Source organism: Vicugna pacos, chromosome 22, assembly GCF_048564905.1.
Source record: "Vicugna pacos chromosome 22, VicPac4, whole genome shotgun sequence".
NCBI lineage: Eukaryota > Metazoa > Chordata > Mammalia > Artiodactyla > Camelidae > Vicugna > Vicugna pacos.
The window spans coordinates 31,437,729-31,458,772 of record NC_133008.1 but is presented as its reverse complement, the minus strand read 5'-3'; the positions used below and the strand labels follow the sequence as shown (position 1 = coordinate 31,458,772).

Genomic DNA, 21,044 nt, shown 5'->3' with positions numbered 1-21,044 from the left:
GCGGGCGAGGAGCGCAGGCCGGGGGCGGGGCTAACAGAGGGACGGAACCTTATCTGGGAGTGGTGGTTCGTGGGCGGGGCCTGGGAGAGCGCCTTCAGTTGTCCGTTGCGGAGGCGGGGCCAACGTCGGGGGCGGGGCGCGAGCACGGCCCAGGAGGGCGCCGTTGGCGGGTGCGCGGCGGGGGGCGTGGCGCGGGAGGCGCCGTCGGTTGGCCGGCGGCGGGCAGGGGCGGGCCATGGCCCTGCTGCTGTACCTGGGACTGACAGCGGCGCTGGCCCGCGGCTGCTTGCACTGCCACGGCAACTTCTCGGAGAAGTTCTCCTTCTACCGCCATCACGTGAACCTCAAGTCTTGGTGGGTGGGCGACATCCCCGTGTCGGGCTCGCTGCTCACCGACTGGAGTCAGGACACACTGAAGGAGCTGCACCTGGCCATCCCCGCGGAGATCAGTGAGTGCCGGGGCCCCGTCTGGGCGCGCCCCTGGCCCAGCCAGATCCAGGACCGCGCCGCTCACACGCTTCCTCCCGTCCCCAGCCCGGGAGAAGCTGAACCAAGTGGCAAACGCCGTGTACAAGAAGATGGATCAGCTGTACCAGGGGAAGATGTATTTCCCGGGTAAGGGGGCGGCCGTCACGTGCGGGACACTGAGGCAGAGCTCACCTGCCCTGTCTGAGGCTGACCTCTCTTCTGCCTCCCCACCCCGTTAGGGTATTTCCCCAACGAGCTGCGAGCTATCTTCCGGGAGCAGGTGCACCTCATCCAGAATGCCATCATCGAAAGTGAGCAATTGAGGGCTGGGGTATGGAGGGTGCTGCCCAGGGCCTGAGGACCCAGGGCCACCAGAGCATGTGTCTCCTTCCAGGCTGGGGGTCCCGGGGCCAGGGTATGGCTGGGGCTGGACTAATATGAAGAGGGCATCTGGCTTGGTGCAGCTGGATGTCAGAACTCAGGACAGAAAGAAGGGATGACACCTTGGGGAAGGGACCTTTTCATCCCGTGGATACCAAGGGGGCACCTTGAGGGATAAATCCCACCCTCCCCAGCCACCTCCCCCCACTGGTCCCTGGAGGCCCTGAGCCGTGGGTGGCCTGGGTGGGCTAGAGCAGGGGACAGGATAGGCCTACTAAGAAGGCGCCATCTGTGCTCTGGTCCCCCACAGGCTACATCAACTGTCAGCGTCACTGTGGTGGGTGAGCCTCTGTTCGGGTTGTGAGGTGCAGCTCGCAGCCCTGGGGCCCAGAGGGTAAGAGCCTGCTGCCGCCTCTGCTGTGTTGCAGGCGTCTTCCAGTATGAGACCATCGCCTGCACCAACTGCACAGACTCGCATGTCATCTGCTTTGGCTACAACTGCGAGTAGGGCTCAGGCGCGGGCAGATGTCTGTGCTGGGGGCCCCTGCCATGGGTTCCGAGACTCTCCATGGAGAGGCCCTCATCACCTGGGTGGGGGGATGGAAGCCCCCCAGCTGGCCCCTGAACGTGGGCCATGCCCCCTCTACGTCCCGTGTTCCCGCAGGTCACCTGTGCAGTGGGAGACCGCAGTGCAGGGCCTCCTCCAGTACATGTGAGTTAGGGCAGCTGGGTTCTCGGAGGGGAGCCCCATCGAGGCTTCTTGGCCCGACTCCAAACCTGCTGTCATTGTAGGAATATGTGGCACAAGTAAGTTCCCCCTCCCCAAACCCAGCATGAGTTTTACGAGGCACTGTGCACTCGCACCCACAAGGGTGAGTATGGGCCAGGAGTCCTTGGGAGGGTCGCAGCCTCTTCCTCCGACGGTCTCTGAGCTCAGCTGGCACAAGGGGGCACATCCTGGTTAAAGGGACCCCATAGCCTGGTCCTAGCCCTCTCCCAAATGGGTGGCAGGGTGGTGATCAGAGCTGGGGAGGCCCCCGTGGTGGATGTGCACCTCCATAGAGAGGCCTGAGGCCACGGGCACAGCTCATTCCCAAGGCTCAGAGGTAACCAGGGCCCTGTCGTGTCTTTCAGACAGAACACCAACATGAGGTAAGGTCCCCCGGCCCGTACCCCTGGAGGGGAGAGCAGGGTGGCGTGGGGTTGTCTGGGCCAGTGGGGGTGGGCAGGGGTGCTGGACGGGGTGGGGCCGCCAGGCAGGGCTCTCTCTGCACCTGGAGTTGTGCAGACATGGCCTGCCACCACACCCGTGCCATCACCTCACGATAAACACGAGCCCCCCTCTCCTCCCGGCCTGGATGCCCAGAACCACTCCAGCATTGTGAGTGATCCGCGGCGGGGGGCTGCGGGGGGCCGGGCGGGCCCTGGGGCAGAAGCTGTGCCCAAGCCAGAGACTAAAACCCTGACTACAGCCAATTTACAGCCGGCCCCCCCACTGCCTTTTGCAGTGCCGGTGGTGGGAGTGTTGGGTGTAACCCTAATGCTGTCTTGAGGGTGTGAGCACGGGCAGGACCCCCACAGGTGGCTTCGCGGGTCCGCCTGCGGCCCTGTCTCATGCCCCAGCTAGGAAGAGGGGCCCAGGCCCCCAGCAAAGACCCCCCCAGGGAGGGCAAGGTTGGGGAGAAGGAGGACTGGGGCACTCATGTCTCCCTGCAGCCTGGTATCACCAAGCTTCACGTGTCTGGGGCGCCCGCATCTGGCCAACCTGACTCTGGAGAAGGCCTCTGAGTGCCTGATGCAGCACTGAGGGCCCGGGGCCAGCCAGACTGCGGGCAGGACCAGGACCCTGCCAGACCGTCTCAGCCTGACCCTGTGGAGCAGGCCTGCTGCTGCCTTGGGTGCCCCACGTGCCAGGAGCCCTGGCCGGGGCAAGGGGAGGGTAAGAAGAGGCACGGGTTTGTATATAGTACAGAGCCGGCGCTGGGCGCGATCCCAGCTGTTTTGATAGAATGATTAAACATCCTTGACCTTTCTCACCGCAGGGGCAGTCCTTCTTGGGGGCTGGGGCCCCAGGCCAGGTGCGTCCAGGGTTGTGGCTGCAGGGCATTCCACGCTGACAATTCATACCTGGGCAGGTGTGCAGGGAAACCAGCCTTGAGAACAAGTGGCTCTTCCGATGACTCAGTGAACCTGTCTGGTGACAACCAGGGCCAGCTTTGGGCACGGCGGGGCTCCCGTCACACCAGGCTGCCCCGGCTGAGGCTCAGGAACTGCTGACCCACTGCTTAGCTTCTAGAAAACATCTGACGTGGGTGGTGAGGGAGACAGGCCCAACCCAGCTGGATCCAGGGATGAACCCTGTTCAGGAGATGGGAAGGAGGCCTAGGGGTGAAGGGACTGCCAGAGGTACCTCCTGGGCCTGCAGATGCTGCCACGAGCCCGGCCATCTCCCAGCTTCCAGATGGCAGCTGAGCCCTCCTCTTGCTCCCCGTCCACGGGCGTCTTCCCGCTGAGGTGGGTCTCACACCACACTGGCCCCTGCTCACACAGGAACGTGGGTCAGGGCAGGGAAACGGGGAGCAGGAGACCTGGGAGGGACGCTCTGATGCCCCAGGACACGAGCTGGGTCCCATGCGCCGGAGCGGGCTGGGCCGATGACCGGGCAGGGGCACTCAAGGCCGCTCTGCCCACTCAGTGCGGAGGGGGTTTCAGTGCAGGGCTCCTCACCTGCCCACGTTTTAGGATTCAGATTGGAGTTGATTCAGGTTCTCCACCTGTTGACAAGACCCCTGTCCACAATGTGTCCGTGAAGCCACCAGAAACGTGCGGAGTTAAAATGACAGCAGGGCCTTCTTTCCAGGACGCGCTCCCGCTGCTCACCTCATACACCCCTTACCAGAGGGGTTCCCAGCCCAGGGGCCTGGATGGCGTGTGACGACCACGTCATCTCCCAAGGGGACAAGGGTGCACGGCAGGAGGGGGTGGGGCTCCCCAGCATGCTGCAACCTCCATGAAGGTGCCCGGTAGCCCTCTGACCCCAAGCAGTTCAGGGACGGTCCAGAGGCCCGGCTGGGTGACGTCCCCCTCGTACTGTGTGACAGCTGCCCCAGTCGGGGGCACACACAGGCATGGGAAAAAGACCCACCAGGCAGCCATCTTTTTGCAGGTTTATTTGATCATCTTGACACAAAATCATTCCAGCAGCGTGATATGTCTCTCCTTTATACGGGAATGTCGATAGCAAATAAATTCTTATATAACACATCATACAATTTCGAGATTCTAGAATCACTGCACAGGATTCTGCAATAGATTACTCTACATGCTGAAGTGACAGTTTTCATCAAAAGGAAGTTAAAACGTCATTGAGGACCATCATTTCTTGAGGGAAGTTCAGTCTCCCTGCCCGAAAAGCGCATTTCAGGGGCCCAGCTGCCCCAAGACACACGTGTTTCGCCGTTGAGGCCGAGAAGCCCGGGATGGGACCCTTCCACACGAGTGCACAGGACGCAGGGACAAGACTGCAGAGCATCCAGCGACCAGAGGAGGGGTTGGGAACTGTGGTGCTCTACCACTCACCCCAACACCCTGCCTGGGCCACAAAAGCCACCGGGGCCATCCCCGCTGCACGGGGATCCCCACCTGCACAGATGGACACGGTGGGGGGACAACGGACAGCAGCCTACAGGGCCTCTCCCACCGTGCATCCTGGGGGGACCTGACATTCAGTGTGAGGGGTGAAGGGAGTGTCTCCCTGGTGAGCAGCTGGCCCCCTCTTCACCCCCAGTTGCCACCAGGCAGGGGGTCTGGGGACTTGTGGGACCCGGACGACTTGACAGCAGCCGGATGGGCCGCCCCGCCGGTCCCTGCCAGGTCCCGGCCTAGGCAGTGGTCACCTCGCCCGTCCGGCAGCCCCTGCTGGTTTGGGGACTGGTATGGGGCTTCTCGCCAGAAGTGGAGAGAGTCAAAGTGAAAGGACGAGAGGATAAATCAACGCAACCCAGACCTTGGTGTCTACACAGTGGACGACAGTGGACTTCAATGACCTCCAGGCCAGTGCAGCCTGGGGACAGAGCAGCCACCCGGAACGTGGTGCCGCCTCCCATGAGCCCTCCGCGGTGGCCCTGGTGCTCAGCACTGGGCCAGGGTCCCCTTCATCTCCTCCAACAAGTTGCTCAGCAGCGTTGAGTCGTTGCACTTCCCATCGACTGACACAGACTTCTCGCCCTGAAAAAGGGGGATGGCGACCGGGATGCTGAGACTGTGTGAAGGCGGGGCCTGGTGCTCGCATGCACCAGCAATGTTTCAAAATACTCCCCTATATGTTGGTGCTCTGATCCCCTTTAAAAGGGTTCCCAGGAACGATGGAGCAGATACGGTGCCCGCGTCTCCCCCAGAAGCAGCTACAGAACCTGGGCCGAGGCCAGAACCAGAGGGACCAGAATGGGGGCTCCGGGAGAGAGTGGCAGAGCGAGTGACGGAAGCCCCCCGTCCTGGCCGGGAAACTGGGGCCAGGCCAGGGAAGCCCCTGGTCCTCCCGCAACAAGTGTACCCAAGACGCAGGGAACACACAGCCCTGCCCAGCCCGGCCCCAGGCAAACGTGTGAGGCAGCTCTGGGATGAAGGCTGTGAGAATGGCTGGAACCTACGTATCCACTGTCCCCACCAGCTCTCAAGAAGACCCAGAGTCTCGTCCATTCAGAACGTAGGATACAGTACAAAGTCATCTGGCACACCAAGGCCAGGGATACCTCAGCTCGACAGACACCCACAGAGATGAAGCGGATGTCAGAGCCATCTGACAAGCTTTCGAGCACTACTACAGGCCTCTCCAATTAGCAATCACAAGCACTCTAGAAGCAAACAGAAAAACAGAGCATTTCAGCAAAGAAATGGAAGGACAAAAAACCCCAAATGGAACGTTTAGGTTGGAATACAGCAGCCAGAACTAGAAGCCCACGGGGTGGGCTCGGGAGCAGGACAGACGCGGCAGGAGGCAGTGAGCCGGGCAGGGCGGCGGGAGCGGCCCAGTCCGGACAGACGGCAGAAGGGGCTGGGCTGCGGCCGGGCAACCGGGCGCGTGAGGCTCGCAGCCCTGGGGCCCCAGGAGGAGAGGAGAAAGAGCGCAGGGCGAGAACGTACTTCAATAACAGCCGAGACTTCCCAGGGTTCGCACACGGCGTACGCGCACAGACTCAGTACGTTCAGCAGGCTCCGAACAGCCACGATGAACCCAAGGACGTCAACGCCCAGACACGTCACAGACGGCCGGAGACCGAAGACAAGGGTCTGCAGTGCCAGAGGGAAGCGGGGCGCTCCCCAGAGAGGAAGCATGATTCCCGTCGGAAACCACAGGTATCAAAAGGCAACGGCTTATTTTTAAGATACTGAGTGAAAAGGCTGGCGAAGCCAGAATTCTAGACCCAGCAAAAGTAGCCTTGAGAAAGACTGAAATAAAGAATAATCAGATGAAGGAAAACTAAGAGTTCCTAACCAACAAGTATGATCTAAAAAGCTCTTTAGACAGAAGGGAAACAAGCCACAAGAAAACGTGGGACATGGGGAACGGAGGGGCAAGGGAACGCGGCCGTGTGGTGAGCGCAGCGGGCCCCACCCCGAGCTCCTGGGGGCCCGCACGCCCCCTGCGGCCTGCGGGCCTGCACCATTGGTGCGGGCAACGTGTTACGGCAACTCACGTGGGGAGGGGCAAGAGGCTGACACGGTGCGAGGTCTGTATGTTCCCCCCGAGTTCCAAGCAGACTGAAAACTAAGTGCGTAATGGAACCCCGAGAGCCCCTCACCCCCCCATCAGACACAAGAAGACAGGGCTGCACAGCAGACACGAGGCACGGGGCACTGGTGGCGCGCGCATGCGCCACAGGAGGCAGGAGGGCTAAGAGGCCTGAGAACCAGAAGGACAAGCAGATACAGTGGGAGACAGAGCCAGACACACGAGTGATGCTTTCAGTACAAACGGCGTGAACACAGCAGCAGGAAGGCAAAGGCTGACGGGATGGATGAGGACACGTGGCCCGCGCTCCATGGCGTCCACAGGAGTTCTCCCCAGGGGAAGGATAAAGGCAGATGCACAGTGAAGAGTACCGTGTGAGCGCCAACCAAAGAAAAGCAGAAGTGGCTGGGCTGATACCACACTGGATTTCGTAGCAAAGAACACAGCCCGGGACGGAGAGAACACACATACTGGTGAGAGTTGTCAAGTGCCAAGATCCCACAACTCTCGTGGTCCACGCAGCCAACAGCAGAGCTCCCCACGCAGAGCGAAGCCTGAGGAAGTGAAAGGAAAGACCGGCTGGCGACATGGGCTCACACGCCTGGCTCGCTCGCTGAGGGCCAGCGGAGGGGAATCTGCAGGCGCCCAGAAGCATCGAAAACGCCATCGCCCAGGGGGACCCAGGTGGCGTGCACCCAACATTCTAGGTGCCAGAAATCGTGCCAGAAAAGCAACAGGAAACTCTCCAACTGCTTGGAAATTTGCACGCTTCTAATTAACCCATGGAAGAGGAAGCCGTGATAGACATTAGAAAATATTCTGAACCGTATAGAAGTGGAAACAAAACAAAAACTTGTGGGGTTCAGCTAAAGCAGCACTCGAGGGAAGCCTACAACACTAAACACTTGGAGACAGGTCTCTTGGAAAGGTCTGAGCTTTTGCCTTAAGGAACTCACGAGAGAGCAAAATAAACCTGAACAGGCAGAAGGAAAGATGTGCAGCAGAATGCAATCAGATTTTATTGTTTGAAACACAGTAACTTAAAAAAAATTAGTTTTTAAACTGGTCTTTCAAAAGATCAACGAAACAGATAAGCCTCCCGGCCGAGACAACCAAGGAAAACGGGAGAAGACACTGACTGCCAACGTGAGGGACGAGGCGGGCTGCTGTACTCGTCCCCTGGACACTGAAGGACACGGAGGGGACGGATGGCTCGACCCACATCCACAGCCTGGGGGACACGCACCAATTCTCTGAAAACCACAAACTACCAAAAGGCACCCCAGAAAAAAACAGGTGAATCAAAGAGTCTTACAACTACTTAGGAAAGAAACTGAACTTGCAGATATAAAGCTTTCAAAAACCAGACCCAGATGATTTCCTTGGGGATTCCTCGTGAAGTCCAAGAAGAAAGACACTGACTACACGCAGTCTCCTCCAGGAGACGCAGGAGGGGATGCTTCCCAGCTCAGCCGGTGAGGCCACTAGTGACCCAACATTCCTCAGGGACACAGGCGCAGAGGGAGGGGAGGGAGGGGCTCACCTTCTTCACCAGGAGGCAGACGTGGTGGCCCTGGATGGAGCGGCTATACATGGAGGCGCAGGAGTCCACTCGTTCCACAACTGTGACAGAGGGCAGGGGTGAGGCAGGCCACCTGGGGGCAGGGGTGGGGGCAAGCCACTCACCGGGAAAGCTAGGCCTTCCACTAGCCACGTCCAATCCCTTACCAGAAAAATGGTGATGGAAACAGATCTTTGCCAGAAGGTTCTGGAACGACATGCTGATGCCATCAACTTTGATGGAGCTCATGCTCAGGTCCCCAGACTCCAGCAACTTGGCGAAGGCATCACTGTGGGAAGGACACAGGACAGGGAGGGTGATGACGGGGGGTGCCAGGCATCAACGCACACAGAGACCCCAGCCCCAGGGTTGGGACCCCCTTTATGTGCTGGTGGCTCAGGGTTTCAAAGGGTCTCATAAGAAGTCAAGAGCTGAACTGTCCCCAAAACTACTATGTTGAAGTCCTGACCCCCAGGACGTCAGGTTGGGACTGTATTTGGAGACAGAGCCCTAATCCAGCATGATCGAGGTCCCGATCAGGCAGATGTGCACAAAGGGACGGTCCTATGGGGACACAGGGAGAGAGGGTGGCCGTCTGCAGGCCAAAGAGAGAGGCCTCAGAAGGACCCAGCCCTGGAGACACTTTGGTCTCGGACGCCCAGCCTCCAGCCCTGAAGGGGACCAATGCCTGCTGTCTGAGCCCAAGCCAACCAGCCCAGCAGATGGGCCGGGCTTTCTGCGCCGAACACGCGCTGGCCACCCAGCACTGCGTGCCTGTTCATGCCTCGGGTCAGAGGAGAGACAGTGGGGCAGGTGGACGGCGGCGCACCTGTAGCAGGGCGTGGTGATCAAGTATGAGGTGCAGGGGAAGTGAAGCTTGAAGTCCAGCTTCTCGTGGGTGGAGCCTTCATCGTTCTGCCGGGAGGGGGCACAGGTGAGGGGCGCGCCAGGCCTCGGGCTTGGGCACACAGCCAGCCCTCAGAGCCCGGCCCTGGGTCTGGGGCCCTCCCCGTACCTTGGCGATGAAGGACAGGGTGCCCTTGAGCTTCTGTGCCATAACGATGCTCTGAATGGTGAACACAAACTGGGCTTCGTTGGAGATGCCTGGTGGAGGAGGAGGAGGGGCCTGAGAAGCAGCGAGGGGCCGGCGGGGGGCAGGGGCAGCGTGTGGCCAGGCAGCCGAGGCAGCACTCACCAGGGGGCAGCTGGAAAGGCACAGGGACGCCGTCATGGACAGAGGAGCCCTCTGGCCGGGCCAGCCGGGCGTTGAGCGAGTCCAGCACGTTGAGCTCCATGCTCTTGAGGAAGCTGCTGCTCTGGTTCTCCAGGACCATGGACACCGTGACCCGGCTGTCCTCCTGAAGGCTGCCCTGGACGTCGTATGTCTGCACACAGAAGGCTGGGGTTGGTGGTGCGGGGGCGCCCACCACAGACCCCTGTGGGCTGGGACGCGAGGCCCGAGGGCAGGTGAGCAACATCCGGTCTCCTGGTGCAGACCCAGGGGACAGCGGTCTGTTCCTCCCACGAGGAACCCGAGCTCCAGACTCCTCTGCAGCTTCCGGCTGTTCCGGGGCTGAGTGCAGTGAGCAGGCCGAGCCTCTAGCCCCTGCACAGCCAGAGAAAGGACCCTGAGCCTTCCCAAGCCCCTCCCTCTGAGACACCCGGGTCACTCACCATTTTAATGTAAGAATTTTCAGCCAGAAGGCAGTAGCTGGACATGGGCTAGGAACAAAAGGGAAATGTTTCAGCTTTGGGTAGCGGGGACCCAAGGGTGACACCTGCTTACAGGACGAGGCCTGCTGTGAGCTGCCGAGTGCTCCAGGTGGAACACCAGGACCCCGGGGATGTCAGCCCGGTAGGTGGGCCAGACCAGGGGCGGGGTGCGGCCCTGCCGCCTGGCCCAGGCTCCGGCGTGGGCAGCACCCTCACCGGGAGAGGCTCCTCATCCAGCGCGCCGTTCTCCACAGGCTCAGCAGCCCCTTCCCTCGATGCCTTCTTCCTGGATTTCTTCTTATCTTTGGGCCTTTCCTCTTTGTCCTTCTTATGTTTCTTTTTCTTATGTTTGGAAGGTTTCTAAAATAGGAAGAGGCTCAAGTCAACACCACGCCTCCCGACGAGCGGTGCACGGCCACACCCCCACCTCGAGACATGGGACCGAATGCGCCCAGGTACGGGGCACACCTGCCAGGGTGGGCGGGCCAGCAGTCCCCGGGAGCTCACTGCTCCGCCAGACGGTCCCTGCCGACTGGGGCCAAAGCACACAAAGGAAACCAGGAGAACTGAGACCTGACGGCCCAGCAACCACAAACCTCAGCGTCCACTCAGGCCGACCAAGCACACACGTGCACATAACTCACACGCTAAGCATGACTCACGGAGGCCAAAGTGTGGCAGCAGTGCAACGCCCGCAAACACGTGTCCCTCCACACGCGCGAGCATCACTCAGCCGTGAACAGGAGAGCAGCCCTGACACCCGCCACCACGGGGACGGGCCCTGAGAGCACGGTGCTCAGGGGGAGAAGCAGACACAGAAGGACACACAGTGTGTGATCCGTGGATGTGGGGCGTCCAGAACAGGCCAGTCCCCAGACACAGAGAGGGGGCTCCTGGCTGTCAGGGGCTGGGGGGGGATGGGGGTGGTTGCTGATGGGATGGGGTTTCCTTTTGGGGCATGGAATGTTCTGGAACTCGAGATGATGGTGACCCCACTCTGTGAATGCACCACACACACATCAGCGAATGGCTTACTTTGAAGAGGTGAACGTCACAGCGTAAGAGTCACAAAGCCGCAGAAACCAGAGCACCACGAGCACAGCCACGGGAGACCCCCCGTCAGAAGTGCCCAGCGCACCCGACAGTGGAATGCGGGCAGCGGGCAGGCACCTCCCCCAAGCCTGGCTCTCCGCGCATGGCGCCCCCACCTTCTCTGGGTCCTGTTCCCCCTCGTCGGCAGCTTGCTCCTCTCCCTGGGGCTCCTCGTGCTCCTCCTCAGGGGCAGTGACCGAGGCCTTCACCCCGGGCTCTTCCTGCAGGGAGCCAGGTCAGGGGCTGGAAGGGCAGCTGGAGCCCAGACGAGGAGACCTGCCCTCGTTCCAGGGACACCCCTCGGGGACAAGCCTCCCTTGCTACAACAAGCGTGCTGTAGCCCGTGGGCACGACTCCCAGCAGGTGAGACTGGCCAGTAGAGGGGAAAGGAGCCTGGCCTGAGACCGGCGGGCACTGACTGCGGTCCTGGCACCAGAACCCAGAGCCACCAGACTCTGGCCACTAACACGAAGCGGCTGCTCAGGGTTGCTGCCCGGCTCTGGGGGCCCAGGCTGTGCCGAGGGCCGGCCATGCAGCCAGTGCCTGGGTGATACCTAGGGCACAGCACCAAGCTGGCCCAAACCTGGCTCGTCTTGCCAGGGTCCCCCCATATCCTTCTAGTGCGGGGGCTCAGGAGACTGGAAGGGCTGTAGGCGATGGAGGGGAAGGTGCAGGGCCAGTGGGGCACAGAGGGGGCGGCCCTGATGCCTTCGAGAAGCAGCCCTTCACAGCTGGGAAACATGCCCAGCCAAGGAGCACTGGGGTCAGCGCAGGCTGCTGCAGGCTCTTACCGAGGCCGGGGCAGCAGCAGGCGGCGTGGTGGACAGCCAGAAGTCTAGATCCTCACCCTGAAACCATAGGAATCGGGGCTTTTGGCCAGAGCAGCAGGACAGGCCCTGCCAGGAGCAGACACTGCAGCTCTGCCAAGTGTGCAGGCAGCCGGCGGCGCCTCCAGCGCCGGGGGGGAAGCAGCAGCCCTACTGGTACCAGGGACCAGGTGGACGCACGCTGCTACGCGGCGAAGGGACACGACCGAAGCGTGGCGCTTCTGTTAAGGCCCTTCCCTCTCACGTGTGTAACAGGCCGCGACGCAGGAGGCGGCCCCAGCAGCCCTGGCCGGCAGTGCCCGGGAGCTGTGGACAGCCCGCCCGCTGCCCGCTCACCTTCCCTGCCTCCTCCTTCTTCCCCTTCCCCCGCTCTTTCTCCCTGTGCTTCTTCTCCTTCTTTTTGGGTTTCTTGCTCTTCTTTTCCACGATGGGGACATCCTCTTTCTCAGGGGACTTGGAGGTCTCGGCGTTTCTGTGTTTCTGGACGGGCAGCTTCTCGCTGTCAGCGAGGGGCCTGGCGGGGGGCGGGGGCGGGTCAGGAGGAGCATCCTGGGACGGGGCCTGGAGGGAGCCCCTCTGCCCCGCCACAGGCCACGCTGCGCAGTGAACAGGACAGAATGCAGGCTCCGACTCAGCCCTGTGCTTACTTATCTAAGTCGATGTCCAGGGCCCTGTAGGGATCATTGGGGTCTTTGTCGTCCTCATCGCTGGGCAGGGCGTTCTGCGGGACGAGAGAAACCCTGCATCCAGTCCGACCCACACTGCCTGCGATCCTGCCCAGCCTTATGGGCCCGCAGAGCCCCCACTCCTCACAAACGGACCACCAGATCACACCCAGGAGGGCATCTGACCTGGGGCTGGGCGCTCGGCACAGGGAGCGAGGTCAGGACACAGGACGGAGTGGGAGTCGGGGGATACCGCTTACAGCCACAGGACAGAGCTGGCCCCGGACACATAGGCAGCAGGGACCGGCAGGCCTCTGTGAGGATGGCCACAGAGCCAGAAAGCCAGTCCTCGTGGGGGTGGCCCCCTTCCTCGGTGGAGGGAGCCCTGGCAAGCGCACAGGCGGCGGCTGACCTCCGGCATCTCCTCAGTGACGATGTCCACGCGCTGGGCTGGCGCGATGTCCTCGTCGCTCTCCGTGTGCAGCGAGCTGTGGTGCCGGGTGCCCCGCCTCTCCCGCTCTCTCTTTTTCTTCCTCTTCCTGTCCTTCTCTAGCCTCTGCTGGTGCCGCCGCTCCTCCTCCAGCTTCACGTACTGGTCTGACATGGGCATCCCTGCCACCAGGCGCACACCCCAGGCTCAGCGCAGAGCCGCGACACGTTCTGCCCGCCAGCACCCCACAGCCCTGGAAGCCACGCTTGGGCCGAAGGGACATGTGGGCACCGTGCTCCAGGCCCCTGGATGTGGGCAGAGGCTTTCTGAAGGCAGTGGGGACAGTGTGGGTAGAACCTGGGGAAGCCGGGTGTGCATCCCTCCCTGCTCAGATGGGGAGGTGGGACGAGGTTCAGGGAAGAGCTGGAGCACAGGCCTGAGGCTGCATCTGCACTGTGCCTGGGGCCCTGCCCCCTTGCCCTGGGCTGGTGCACACTTGCCTGGCACCTTCAGGGGCACCGAGAGGTCAATCTGCACCACGGGAATGTGGTCCACACCTGGCGTGTCCTGGTACCGCTGGAGAGGAAACACCAAGGTGCCCATCATAAGCAGGGTGGCCGGCACGGTGGGAAGTGCCGACGCCCCGGGCCAAGGAGTCACAACGGCGGGGCGGGGGCTGTCAGCCCAAACCAGCACAGGGCAGATGCGAGACTTCAAATGGATACCATATGGATCATCTTTTTCCCAAGTAGGAAAAGTAGTGCCCGGTGACGGCGCTCCAGCCCCCAAGACTGCCCAGCTCAGAAAAGCCAACACGCAGGCCTGGACTTCAGAGAGCAGCACCTGCCACATGGAACCACATCTCCCCAGGAGCCCAGTGTGGCTATGGGGTCCGCTGGGCTCCCGTTGGTGGGGGGGGGGTGCGGAAGAAGGTGGTGGCGTCCCCATGTGTCCACTCCCTCCAGGCCAGGTTGCCACCGCTGCAGCTCCCCCACCCTCAGGGAAGCCCACCCACGGGTGAGTGCAGGACTCGTGCCCTGGGTCTGGGTGTCGGGAAGCCCCTCTTGATACTACCTGTGGAACTGACCAGACAGCCCAGTGCTACCTGTGGACAGAGCGCAGACGCAACCCTGGGGGAGCACCCCTCGAGGCCGGGCGGCCGGGCTCACCTTCTGGGGGGACGGGGAGCTCTTGATGTAGAATGGGTTGTTGGCCTGCTCCTGCTTCCGGGCCTCCCTGCGCTGTGGGATGGGGTTCAGCGAGCACATAAGCAGACACACAGAACACGGGCCCTCCACGCACCAAGCTCAGGTGGGGCGGGGGTCCCTCACTGTTTTCACCGTCGCCCTTGGACCCACAGAAGGCCGGCGCAGGGCAGGTGCAGGTGTGGAGACAGGCACGAGAACCCAGGAGGTCTGAGACGGGGGTTCTGGGACAAAGGACGGGCGTGGCTGGGCAGACAGGCCCTGCGGGGACGGGGGTGGGGTTGCAGCATCTCTGCTTCTGTCCTCTGCAGAACGAGGGTGGGGAGGAGGGGCAGGCAGGTGCTGTGTGTCGCAGGCATCACAGGCCCTCAGCGCGCGGTCAGGCCCCACAGCCCTCCCTGGGAAGCTCCTGGCTCAAATGCCAGTACTCGTTTCAACCAAACCCAACCTGAGGTTGAAGGTCAACTCGGCACTGGCCGGAGGATAGCAGGACACTGAGCCCAGGCTCCCCACCAGTGCTCACCCGGGCCAGCTCCTGTTCGTCTGCCTCGGGCGGCCGCTGCTTGGCCGGTCGCTGCTCCTCATCGTGGAAGATGGCCTTGGGCACCTCGTCCTCAGACTCGCTGTCTGAAAGTGGTTCGTTGATCCAGGCATCCAGGTCAAGGCTGCAGGACACAGTGAGGTCACACGGCGGCTCCGGCCTGTGCGCCTGGACCTGGATGCTGCCGTCCCCTTGGAGACAAGGACATGAAGACTGGGCAGCTGCTTGAAGTCATAGCGGGCAAGGCAGACCATGGACCGTGGGGTCTGGGCCTCTCCACGTTCTCATGCTGCCCTCAAGGTCTGCAGCGAAGACCTGTTTTCCTGGGGTGGCGTCAGAACCAGCAAGTGCCCCCTTGTACAGCCCACGCGAGGTGGCCTGTCCCGTTGCCAGGGGCTCAGGCCTCAGGGGGCCTCCCTCCAACCCTCTTGCTTCTCCCACGGATGTCCTTCTGATCCCACTGGCCCTCTCGTCCCCCTGGCTGTGTCCTCTGATGGGTCACATGGCTCACCCTTCGGGGACTGGAACCTTCTTCTGTGCCTTGGGAGCCACAGGGTTCAGCTCCCCAGCAAACAGGGCGCTCACTTCTTCTGCCACCGGCATGTCCTTGGCCTGAAGCTTCTGGACGTGCTTGACCAGCTGTAAGATGCAGGATGCCTGCGGGGCCACGAGGCAGTCAAGGGGGAATCAGAGCACCAGCCCTGAAGGCCACTCAGCCACTGGGGGCATTGCTCAGACTGTGCGGACACCCCACTGCTCCGTGACAGAGTGGCACCAGGAGGTTCCGTAAGGAGCCGCTGGCTGTGGCGGGCCCCGGCCAGGAAGAAACCAGCCCAGCTGCAGTCTCCTTTACGAGGAAGAGATAAAAACAGGCTCACGTGGAAGACGAGAGGTCAGGGGCAGAGGGAGCGCCGCCCCACGTGACAACTGCCCCAAGGACCAGCAGTGCCTATTTCCGGGAGGCGCCTGGGCCCCGCCAGAGCGCGGCCCCCAGCCTGCAGACAGGCTCAAGTTAGCACTTGCCTGAGACAGCAGGGGTGCCCAGGCCACTGAGTGCTGGCGAGGGGTGGGGGTCTGGGTGGCTGAGGACGCCCCCATCACAGAGGGCACAAAGAGCAGGATGCCAAGCCACCAATGCCAATGTTAACACCTCAAGTTCCCCACAATCAGTTTTCCGCCACCACCCGTCCAGTGCCCTCCGGACACCTGTCACCTCTGACACTTCCTGCTCTGGGCAATGGATCCCGGAGTCAGGCCAATCACGAACCCTGATAGGGTCTCCCATCTGCTCACTGTCTCCTGCCTCTCCGCCCACTCGCTAGATTCCACCCGCAGACGACCACCCAGGGCCTCCCTGGGACACTGACTCTGAATCTGCCCACGCTCGCGGGCGGGGGCACACTCACAAAAAACCATTTGCTGAGCTGCTTCCTGGGAAGAGAAAAGCCAGCGCTCCGGGGGCTGACCGGCTCCCCCAGACATGCTGATGGGCCCGTACTCACCCGCTCCTGGACCTCCAAGTCAGCACTCTGCACGAACTGGGGCAACCGCTCCACCAGGAGCTGGGTGGCCTCCTGGGCCGCCTGCGAGTCCCCGGCCTGCTCCTTCTGCTGCAGGATGGCCGCATACAGCTTGACCACATTCTGCACATACACAGCCTGGATGTGGCCCGGCAGGGTGGTGACTCTGGGTCGCAACATGGCCTCCAGGGTCCGCTGGGGCTCCTGCAGGTGCCTGAGAACGGGGGGGGGGGGAGTGAGCAGCTGTTCCAGGGTCTGCAGCGGTCACTGCGTCCCTCTCCCCCAGACCTCCCCTCTGCGCCAGGGGCTGAGGGAAGGGATTTGAGGGAAAAACACAAAGGTCAGGAACAGCTGGACAGGAAAAGTTGAGAAAAAAAGAGAAGAAAACCAAATTAACAGCATGAGTTTGGGAAGGAACAACCCGTGGCAGCAACGTGCAAGGATGACAGGTCAGCTGGGAACAGACCCAACCGTCTGGGGGACAGAGGTGGGTCCAGGTCACACAGACTTCTCAGTGGTCCTCGTGATGGGAAGCGTTCGTGGTGAGAGCAGTTTTGTTCCAAAAAGCAGGTGAGGGGGGAGGCACGGCCGGTTGGCATGGCAGCTGTTGGAGCGCGAGGCCCCAGGGCCAGGTCTGTGGGTACACCCCCCCCACCGGAGCAGGAGGCCCGCTGGTGCCCACTCACTCGGAGAACTCGCCGCAGATCCAGGCGGCCGCGTAGAGCACCTCGCAGATGCCGTTGCGCTGGGTGCTGCTGGCCACCAGGTGTGCACTGTCGAGCAGCGCGGACATCTGTGACACGGCGAACCTGCGGATGGCCTTCACGCGGATGGCCACGTCCAGCATCTGTGCGGCGATGAGGTGGCCGTGGCGGGTGCCTTCCAGCCGAGTCAGCTCCACCAGGATGCTAATGTACCTGCGGGACGGAGAAGATGAGGACGCAGCAGGGCACCCGCCCCCCTCGCCCTTGCCAGGCTGGGCCACACCACTTGAAGTTGGTGACGTGCTAGTAGTCCCCCTGCTCCCCCCCCCGGGCCCCCCGCCCCCACCAGGCTGGGCCGCACCACTCGAAGTTCGTGATGTGCTGGTAGTTGGACTGGCTGCAGATGTCGATGATCTTCGTGAGCAGCTCATCGCGGTAGGTCGTGCCCTCGGCCTTGTCCACGTGCATCATCAGCTTCTTGACGATCTCCATCAAGTTCTTCTTGGACACCTGGGGGCGGGAGCTGGTGAGGGAGGGGCTGGCTGGGCACGCGGGGGCCACTGCGCCTGGGGAGAGGGCACGCACCATTCCGTACAGGAGGTCCAGGGCCCGCAGCCGGATGGACTCGTCCTTGTCGTCCAGGCACTGCAGGACGAGGTCCTTGTGGGCCTGTACAGACTTGGGATGCGTCCTCAGGATCTTGGACATGGCCAGTAGCCCCAGGTACTTTACTGCAGGGACAGGGGGCCACCATTAAACCTGGATGTGACCAGGAGAGAGCGAGGCCTGCAGCCCCAGCCTGCTGCGTGGACCTGACCACCTGGGCACCGCTGACACGTGTCTCTTGGGCACCAAATGCCACTGCCCACCTCGATCAGCCCCAAAGCACAATCATCTAAACCAGCAGTAGCTAGTGTGCTGCAGGCCCAGTCCAGCCACAGCCCGCCTTCTGTAAGGAGGTCTGTGGGCGCGACACACCTGTCACCGACCCTGTGCGTGCCAGGTGGCTTCTGCACTACAGTGGCAGACACCGCAACCCACAGAGCTTGTTAAGTTACTGAAAAGCGGCACCAGCAGCACCATGCACCGCCCTGTCTGATAACCCCAGGGAGCCCAGAGCAGCCCCGTGGGAACGCCCCCACTGCCTGCTGTGCCCCTCCCGGCCTGAGCACTCCCTTCACATCAGCCCCTCCCCCGGCTCCTCCCTGCAGCTGGGGCTCAAAGAGCGAGCTGGGGCCTTCCAAGGACCTCGGCTGGGTTCCCACCTCCCCGTGGCAATGGGCGCGTGGCCCAGTGCCTGAAGACCTTGCCAGCTGGACAGGGCCAAGCACAGGCTAAGACGCTAGCGGGAAGGAGCCCACCACGCAGACCAAGGGCAGTTTTCACAGAGGAAGCTGTTGGTAAGCCTGGTGCCCGCCTTCCACCCGGGCAGGGAAGAGCCTGACTCGTGGGAGCTGAGGCTGCAGGCCCTGCAGGGCTCAGAGGGAGAAGCACTCACGGTTCTGGTCGGAGTCTTCTATCAGTATCCTTAGCTTCTGCACACAGAGCTGCAGAGTGGGGAGAACACCGGTCACGCCCTTCAACCAGCGGTGGGGCCAGCCAGCTTGGGCCTGCCTCACACCCATCCCCCGAGTCCCGAGGGCCTGGTGGTTGGTCGAGAGGGAGGCAAGGAGCACTGAGGCCGAAGAGGGGGCAGCCCCAGGTGCCTGGGCAGGGGAGAGGCTGGTGGAGCACCCACTACACAGAGAAGGGATGCCCGTCCATGCTGAGGACAGAGAGCAGGCCGCCCGACATCGACGCAGGTAGTGCCCACAGAAACGCGCCAGGGCTGAGGTGGGCGCATGTCCACCCTTCAGACATGTGCTGCGGGGCCATGGTTACGCCCTCCCAGGGCTAAGGGTGGGCCAATATCCGTCAGACTCAGGCAGAGGGGAGCAGGGCCCACGGTCGTACCTGGATGCTGGCGCTGTGGTTGGGCATGCCGGAGGACAGGGAGATGAGCACTGGAACAGAGCAGTCAGTGAGGAGCGCGGCGCGCACAGCCTGCACCCATGTCCACCAGGGGCGTCGCCTCTGGGCCCGGGGGAGGGACCCGAGCCGGAAACGCACTGGTAGCAACTGATTATGAGCAACGGGTTAATACAGCAGGCCTGACTGCTAGCCTGGGGAGGTGGGTGTCCGGAACCAGACCTGGGGCTCCCATCCCTACACTGCCTGTGCAGACATGGGGTCCAAATGGGAACCTCCTCTCCTCTTGGAGACTGGGGTCTCAGCCCTGCCAGGCAGAGGTGCCTGCATGACCGACCCCAGTGAGAAACCAGGCTGGGTCTCTGGGGCCAAGAGAGCAGAGCAGAGTCCCCAGGCACCAGGGGTCCTGGTCCAGGGTAGGTCCGTGGGCCACAGCCCACTGAGGCCCACTGGACCCAAGGAGGACCAGCCCCACCTCCTCTCCGCATGCCCACTCGCTCCACCCATCGCCAGGGCCATGAGTCACTCTGCCATGCCCCAGTCTGCCCCACGGACCTTTCTGGACACAGGGGCCGCCCCCAAGTCCCATGCTTGCCCTTCCCCTCCCTGCTCCTGTCACTGACCCTCAGGGATGCTCGTGGCCCGCACAGCAGTCACGAGCATGGACCCCCGGCCAGTGTCGTCTGCACTGCTGAACCTGACACTGCCTGCGGCCCTGCAAGGAGCATCCCAACAGTCCTGGGCAGGGACAGGCAGGCAGCAAGAAGCCGAACCCCTCAGGCTGCCAGTAACTCCCTGCGTCTACAAGAACCCGGGCTGCAGGGACATGCAACCCAGGCGGGCCAACTCCAACTAACAGCCTCTATGGAAACCTTCTAGGGAGCACGTGCTGACTGCGGCTCGCAAAGGCTCTCTGCTGTAGGTCTACACTTTAGACTTCACAGGGGAAGTGGCACAATGCCTGAGATCTGCTTTGAAATGCTCAAGAAGATGGGTCTTGCTGGTGGGTGTGGCAGACGCCAAGGCACAGGGCAAACGCTGGAGCCAGGGCCAGCTGGGGGCTTCCAAAGGGACTGCGGACAGGCTGGGCCACAGCACGTCTCCCTGGAGGGAGTCAACGCCTGGCGCTTGTGGTGGGAAGGAGGAGGTGGCACCTGACTAGGGGGTGCTGGCCCCACACGGGGACCAGCACCCCCTGCTGGAGACAGCCGCCTGTTGCAGAGTCAGGAAACCCTGGGCACTCACCTGCGATGACTGTGTTCACGCACTCATACAGGAGGGACATGGCAGACGTGCTAGAGGAGGAAACAGAGGAAAGGGAAGACAAGGCCACCTGCCTCCTACCTCACCAAGACCCCCGGGGGCACCGCCTCGAGGAAAACGCAGTCGTCAGGGCAACTGAGCCGTGAAGCCTCCCATGGGAGGGCCACGCAGGTGATGCCCCTAGGCCTGGCCTGGTCAGCACGGCCATAAGAATCCCCCGAGGAACAGAAGCACCCCTCCTCACCCCCAAAGTCTGCCTGAATGCCCTGCCACTGCAGCCCACGCCCTAACCTCCCAATTCTCTGACAGCTGTGAAGAAAACCCAAGTTCCCCACATGCCTCTACCACCCAGACCACCCCGCCTGGCTCCCCGGAAGGGGCAGTCGGCCATGGCTGCATGCAGGCAAGCTGAACACGGTGGTCGTGACCCACACCAGCCCCCGGGGTCATCAAGGGGCAGCAGTGACACAGCCCAGGAAGACCAAGGGCGGGCACCAGGCCATCTACTCCAATCCAACGTTCTCTGGTGACACTCCTGGGCCCACATCACCCAAACCCGAGGGTGCGGACACAGTGAGTCCCAAGGAGCAGGGGCCACCAGAGCCCATCCACGGGAACCACCACGGGGCCGACAGCTTCTTGTTGACGCTCTGAAAACCACACCTACGTCCTAAGCCTGGTGACTGGTTCTTTGTTTAAAACCAACAACATCCTGAACCCAAACACCTGATGTATATAATTATTTTTAATGTGGGACCCACTTGTGAGCCTGGACACTGAACCCCAGGGGATGGCAGGGCCCAGCCCATGGCCTGGGCCTCACCCATAGCAGCCACAGCTCTAACGTTAATCCAACGCGGCCTCAAGGCCCCCAGGACCCCCAATGCCCAGAGGACCCCAGTCCAGGATTCCCTAGCACCCAATGCTTCCCCCCAAGATTCAACCATAGGCACCCAAAGCAGCATGGACACTCCT

The 21,044-nt window shown here is 62.2% G+C and overlaps 2 protein-coding genes across 5 annotated transcripts in view; one reads left to right on the top strand and one right to left on the bottom strand.

Annotated features, from left to right (window-relative positions):
* Positions 1-179: 179 nt before the first annotated feature.
* On the top strand, positions 180-2,881 carry IZUMO4 (IZUMO family member 4). 4 transcript variants are annotated; one of them, XR_012063235.1, is made up of 10 exons: positions 184-449; positions 535-615; positions 708-779; positions 1,160-1,186; positions 1,278-1,353; positions 1,514-1,561; positions 1,642-1,656; positions 1,984-2,001; positions 2,130-2,230; positions 2,566-2,650. XR_012063235.1 is itself a non-coding variant. In XM_072948059.1 (10 exons), the coding sequence occupies exons 1-10, from the start codon at positions 236-238 to the stop codon at positions 2,654-2,656; spliced, it is 657 nt and encodes a 218-aa protein (XP_072804160.1). In that variant the 5' UTR covers positions 184-235; the 3' UTR covers positions 2,657-2,881. The 4 variants fall into 4 exon arrangements, 3 of the variants coding, with proteins under 3 accessions (XP_072804162.1, XP_072804160.1, XP_072804161.1); XM_072948059.1 differs by having other exon boundaries at positions 2,216-2,230; positions 2,566-2,881; XM_072948061.1 differs by lacking the exon at positions 1,160-1,186 and having other exon boundaries at positions 180-449; positions 2,216-2,230; positions 2,566-2,881.
* Positions 2,882-4,835: 1,954 nt separating this feature from the next.
* Positions 4,836-21,044, bottom strand: part of AP3D1 (adaptor related protein complex 3 subunit delta 1) — a 36,839-nt gene continuing 20,630 nt past the window's right edge. Inside the window, exons 9-32 of the mRNA XM_006206420.4 lie at positions 20,052-20,101; positions 18,792-18,841; positions 18,337-18,385; positions 17,424-17,569; positions 17,200-17,348; positions 16,821-17,051; positions 16,117-16,348; positions 15,126-15,271; positions 14,597-14,738; positions 14,038-14,109; positions 13,369-13,444; positions 12,851-13,050; positions 12,421-12,494; positions 12,110-12,287; positions 11,738-11,794; positions 11,063-11,167; positions 10,071-10,214; positions 9,816-9,863; positions 9,337-9,526; positions 9,157-9,245; positions 8,971-9,056; positions 8,309-8,430; positions 8,124-8,203; positions 4,836-5,076 (exon numbers count right to left, since the gene is read on the bottom strand). Coding sequence (XP_006206482.1) covers positions 4,981-5,076; positions 8,124-8,203; positions 8,309-8,430; positions 8,971-9,056; positions 9,157-9,245; positions 9,337-9,526; positions 9,816-9,863; positions 10,071-10,214; positions 11,063-11,167; positions 11,738-11,794; positions 12,110-12,287; positions 12,421-12,494; positions 12,851-13,050; positions 13,369-13,444; positions 14,038-14,109; positions 14,597-14,738; positions 15,126-15,271; positions 16,117-16,348; positions 16,821-17,051; positions 17,200-17,348; positions 17,424-17,569; positions 18,337-18,385; positions 18,792-18,841; positions 20,052-20,101 — 2,812 coding nt within the window. The 3' untranslated portion in view covers positions 4,836-4,980. The remainder of the gene's footprint in view (positions 5,077-8,123; positions 8,204-8,308; positions 8,431-8,970; positions 9,057-9,156; positions 9,246-9,336; positions 9,527-9,815; positions 9,864-10,070; positions 10,215-11,062; positions 11,168-11,737; positions 11,795-12,109; positions 12,288-12,420; positions 12,495-12,850; positions 13,051-13,368; positions 13,445-14,037; positions 14,110-14,596; positions 14,739-15,125; positions 15,272-16,116; positions 16,349-16,820; positions 17,052-17,199; positions 17,349-17,423; positions 17,570-18,336; positions 18,386-18,791; positions 18,842-20,051; positions 20,102-21,044) is intronic.

What these genes read in the sequence shown, in the direction of transcription:
- IZUMO4 (XM_072948059.1), top strand. Translation starts at nt 236, where the DNA reads ATGGCCCTGCTGCTGTACCTGGGACTGACAGCGGCGCTGGCCCGCGGC. An exon ending in CAACTGTCAGCGTCACTGTG is followed by an intron (nt 1,187 to 1,277) that starts GTGGGTGAGCCT and finishes GCTGTGTTGCAG; the next exon opens with GCGTCTTCCAGTATGAGACC. An exon ending in TGCTTTGGCTACAACTGCGA is followed by an intron (nt 1,354 to 1,513) that starts GTAGGGCTCAGG and finishes GTGTTCCCGCAG; the next exon opens with GTCACCTGTGCAGTGGGAGA.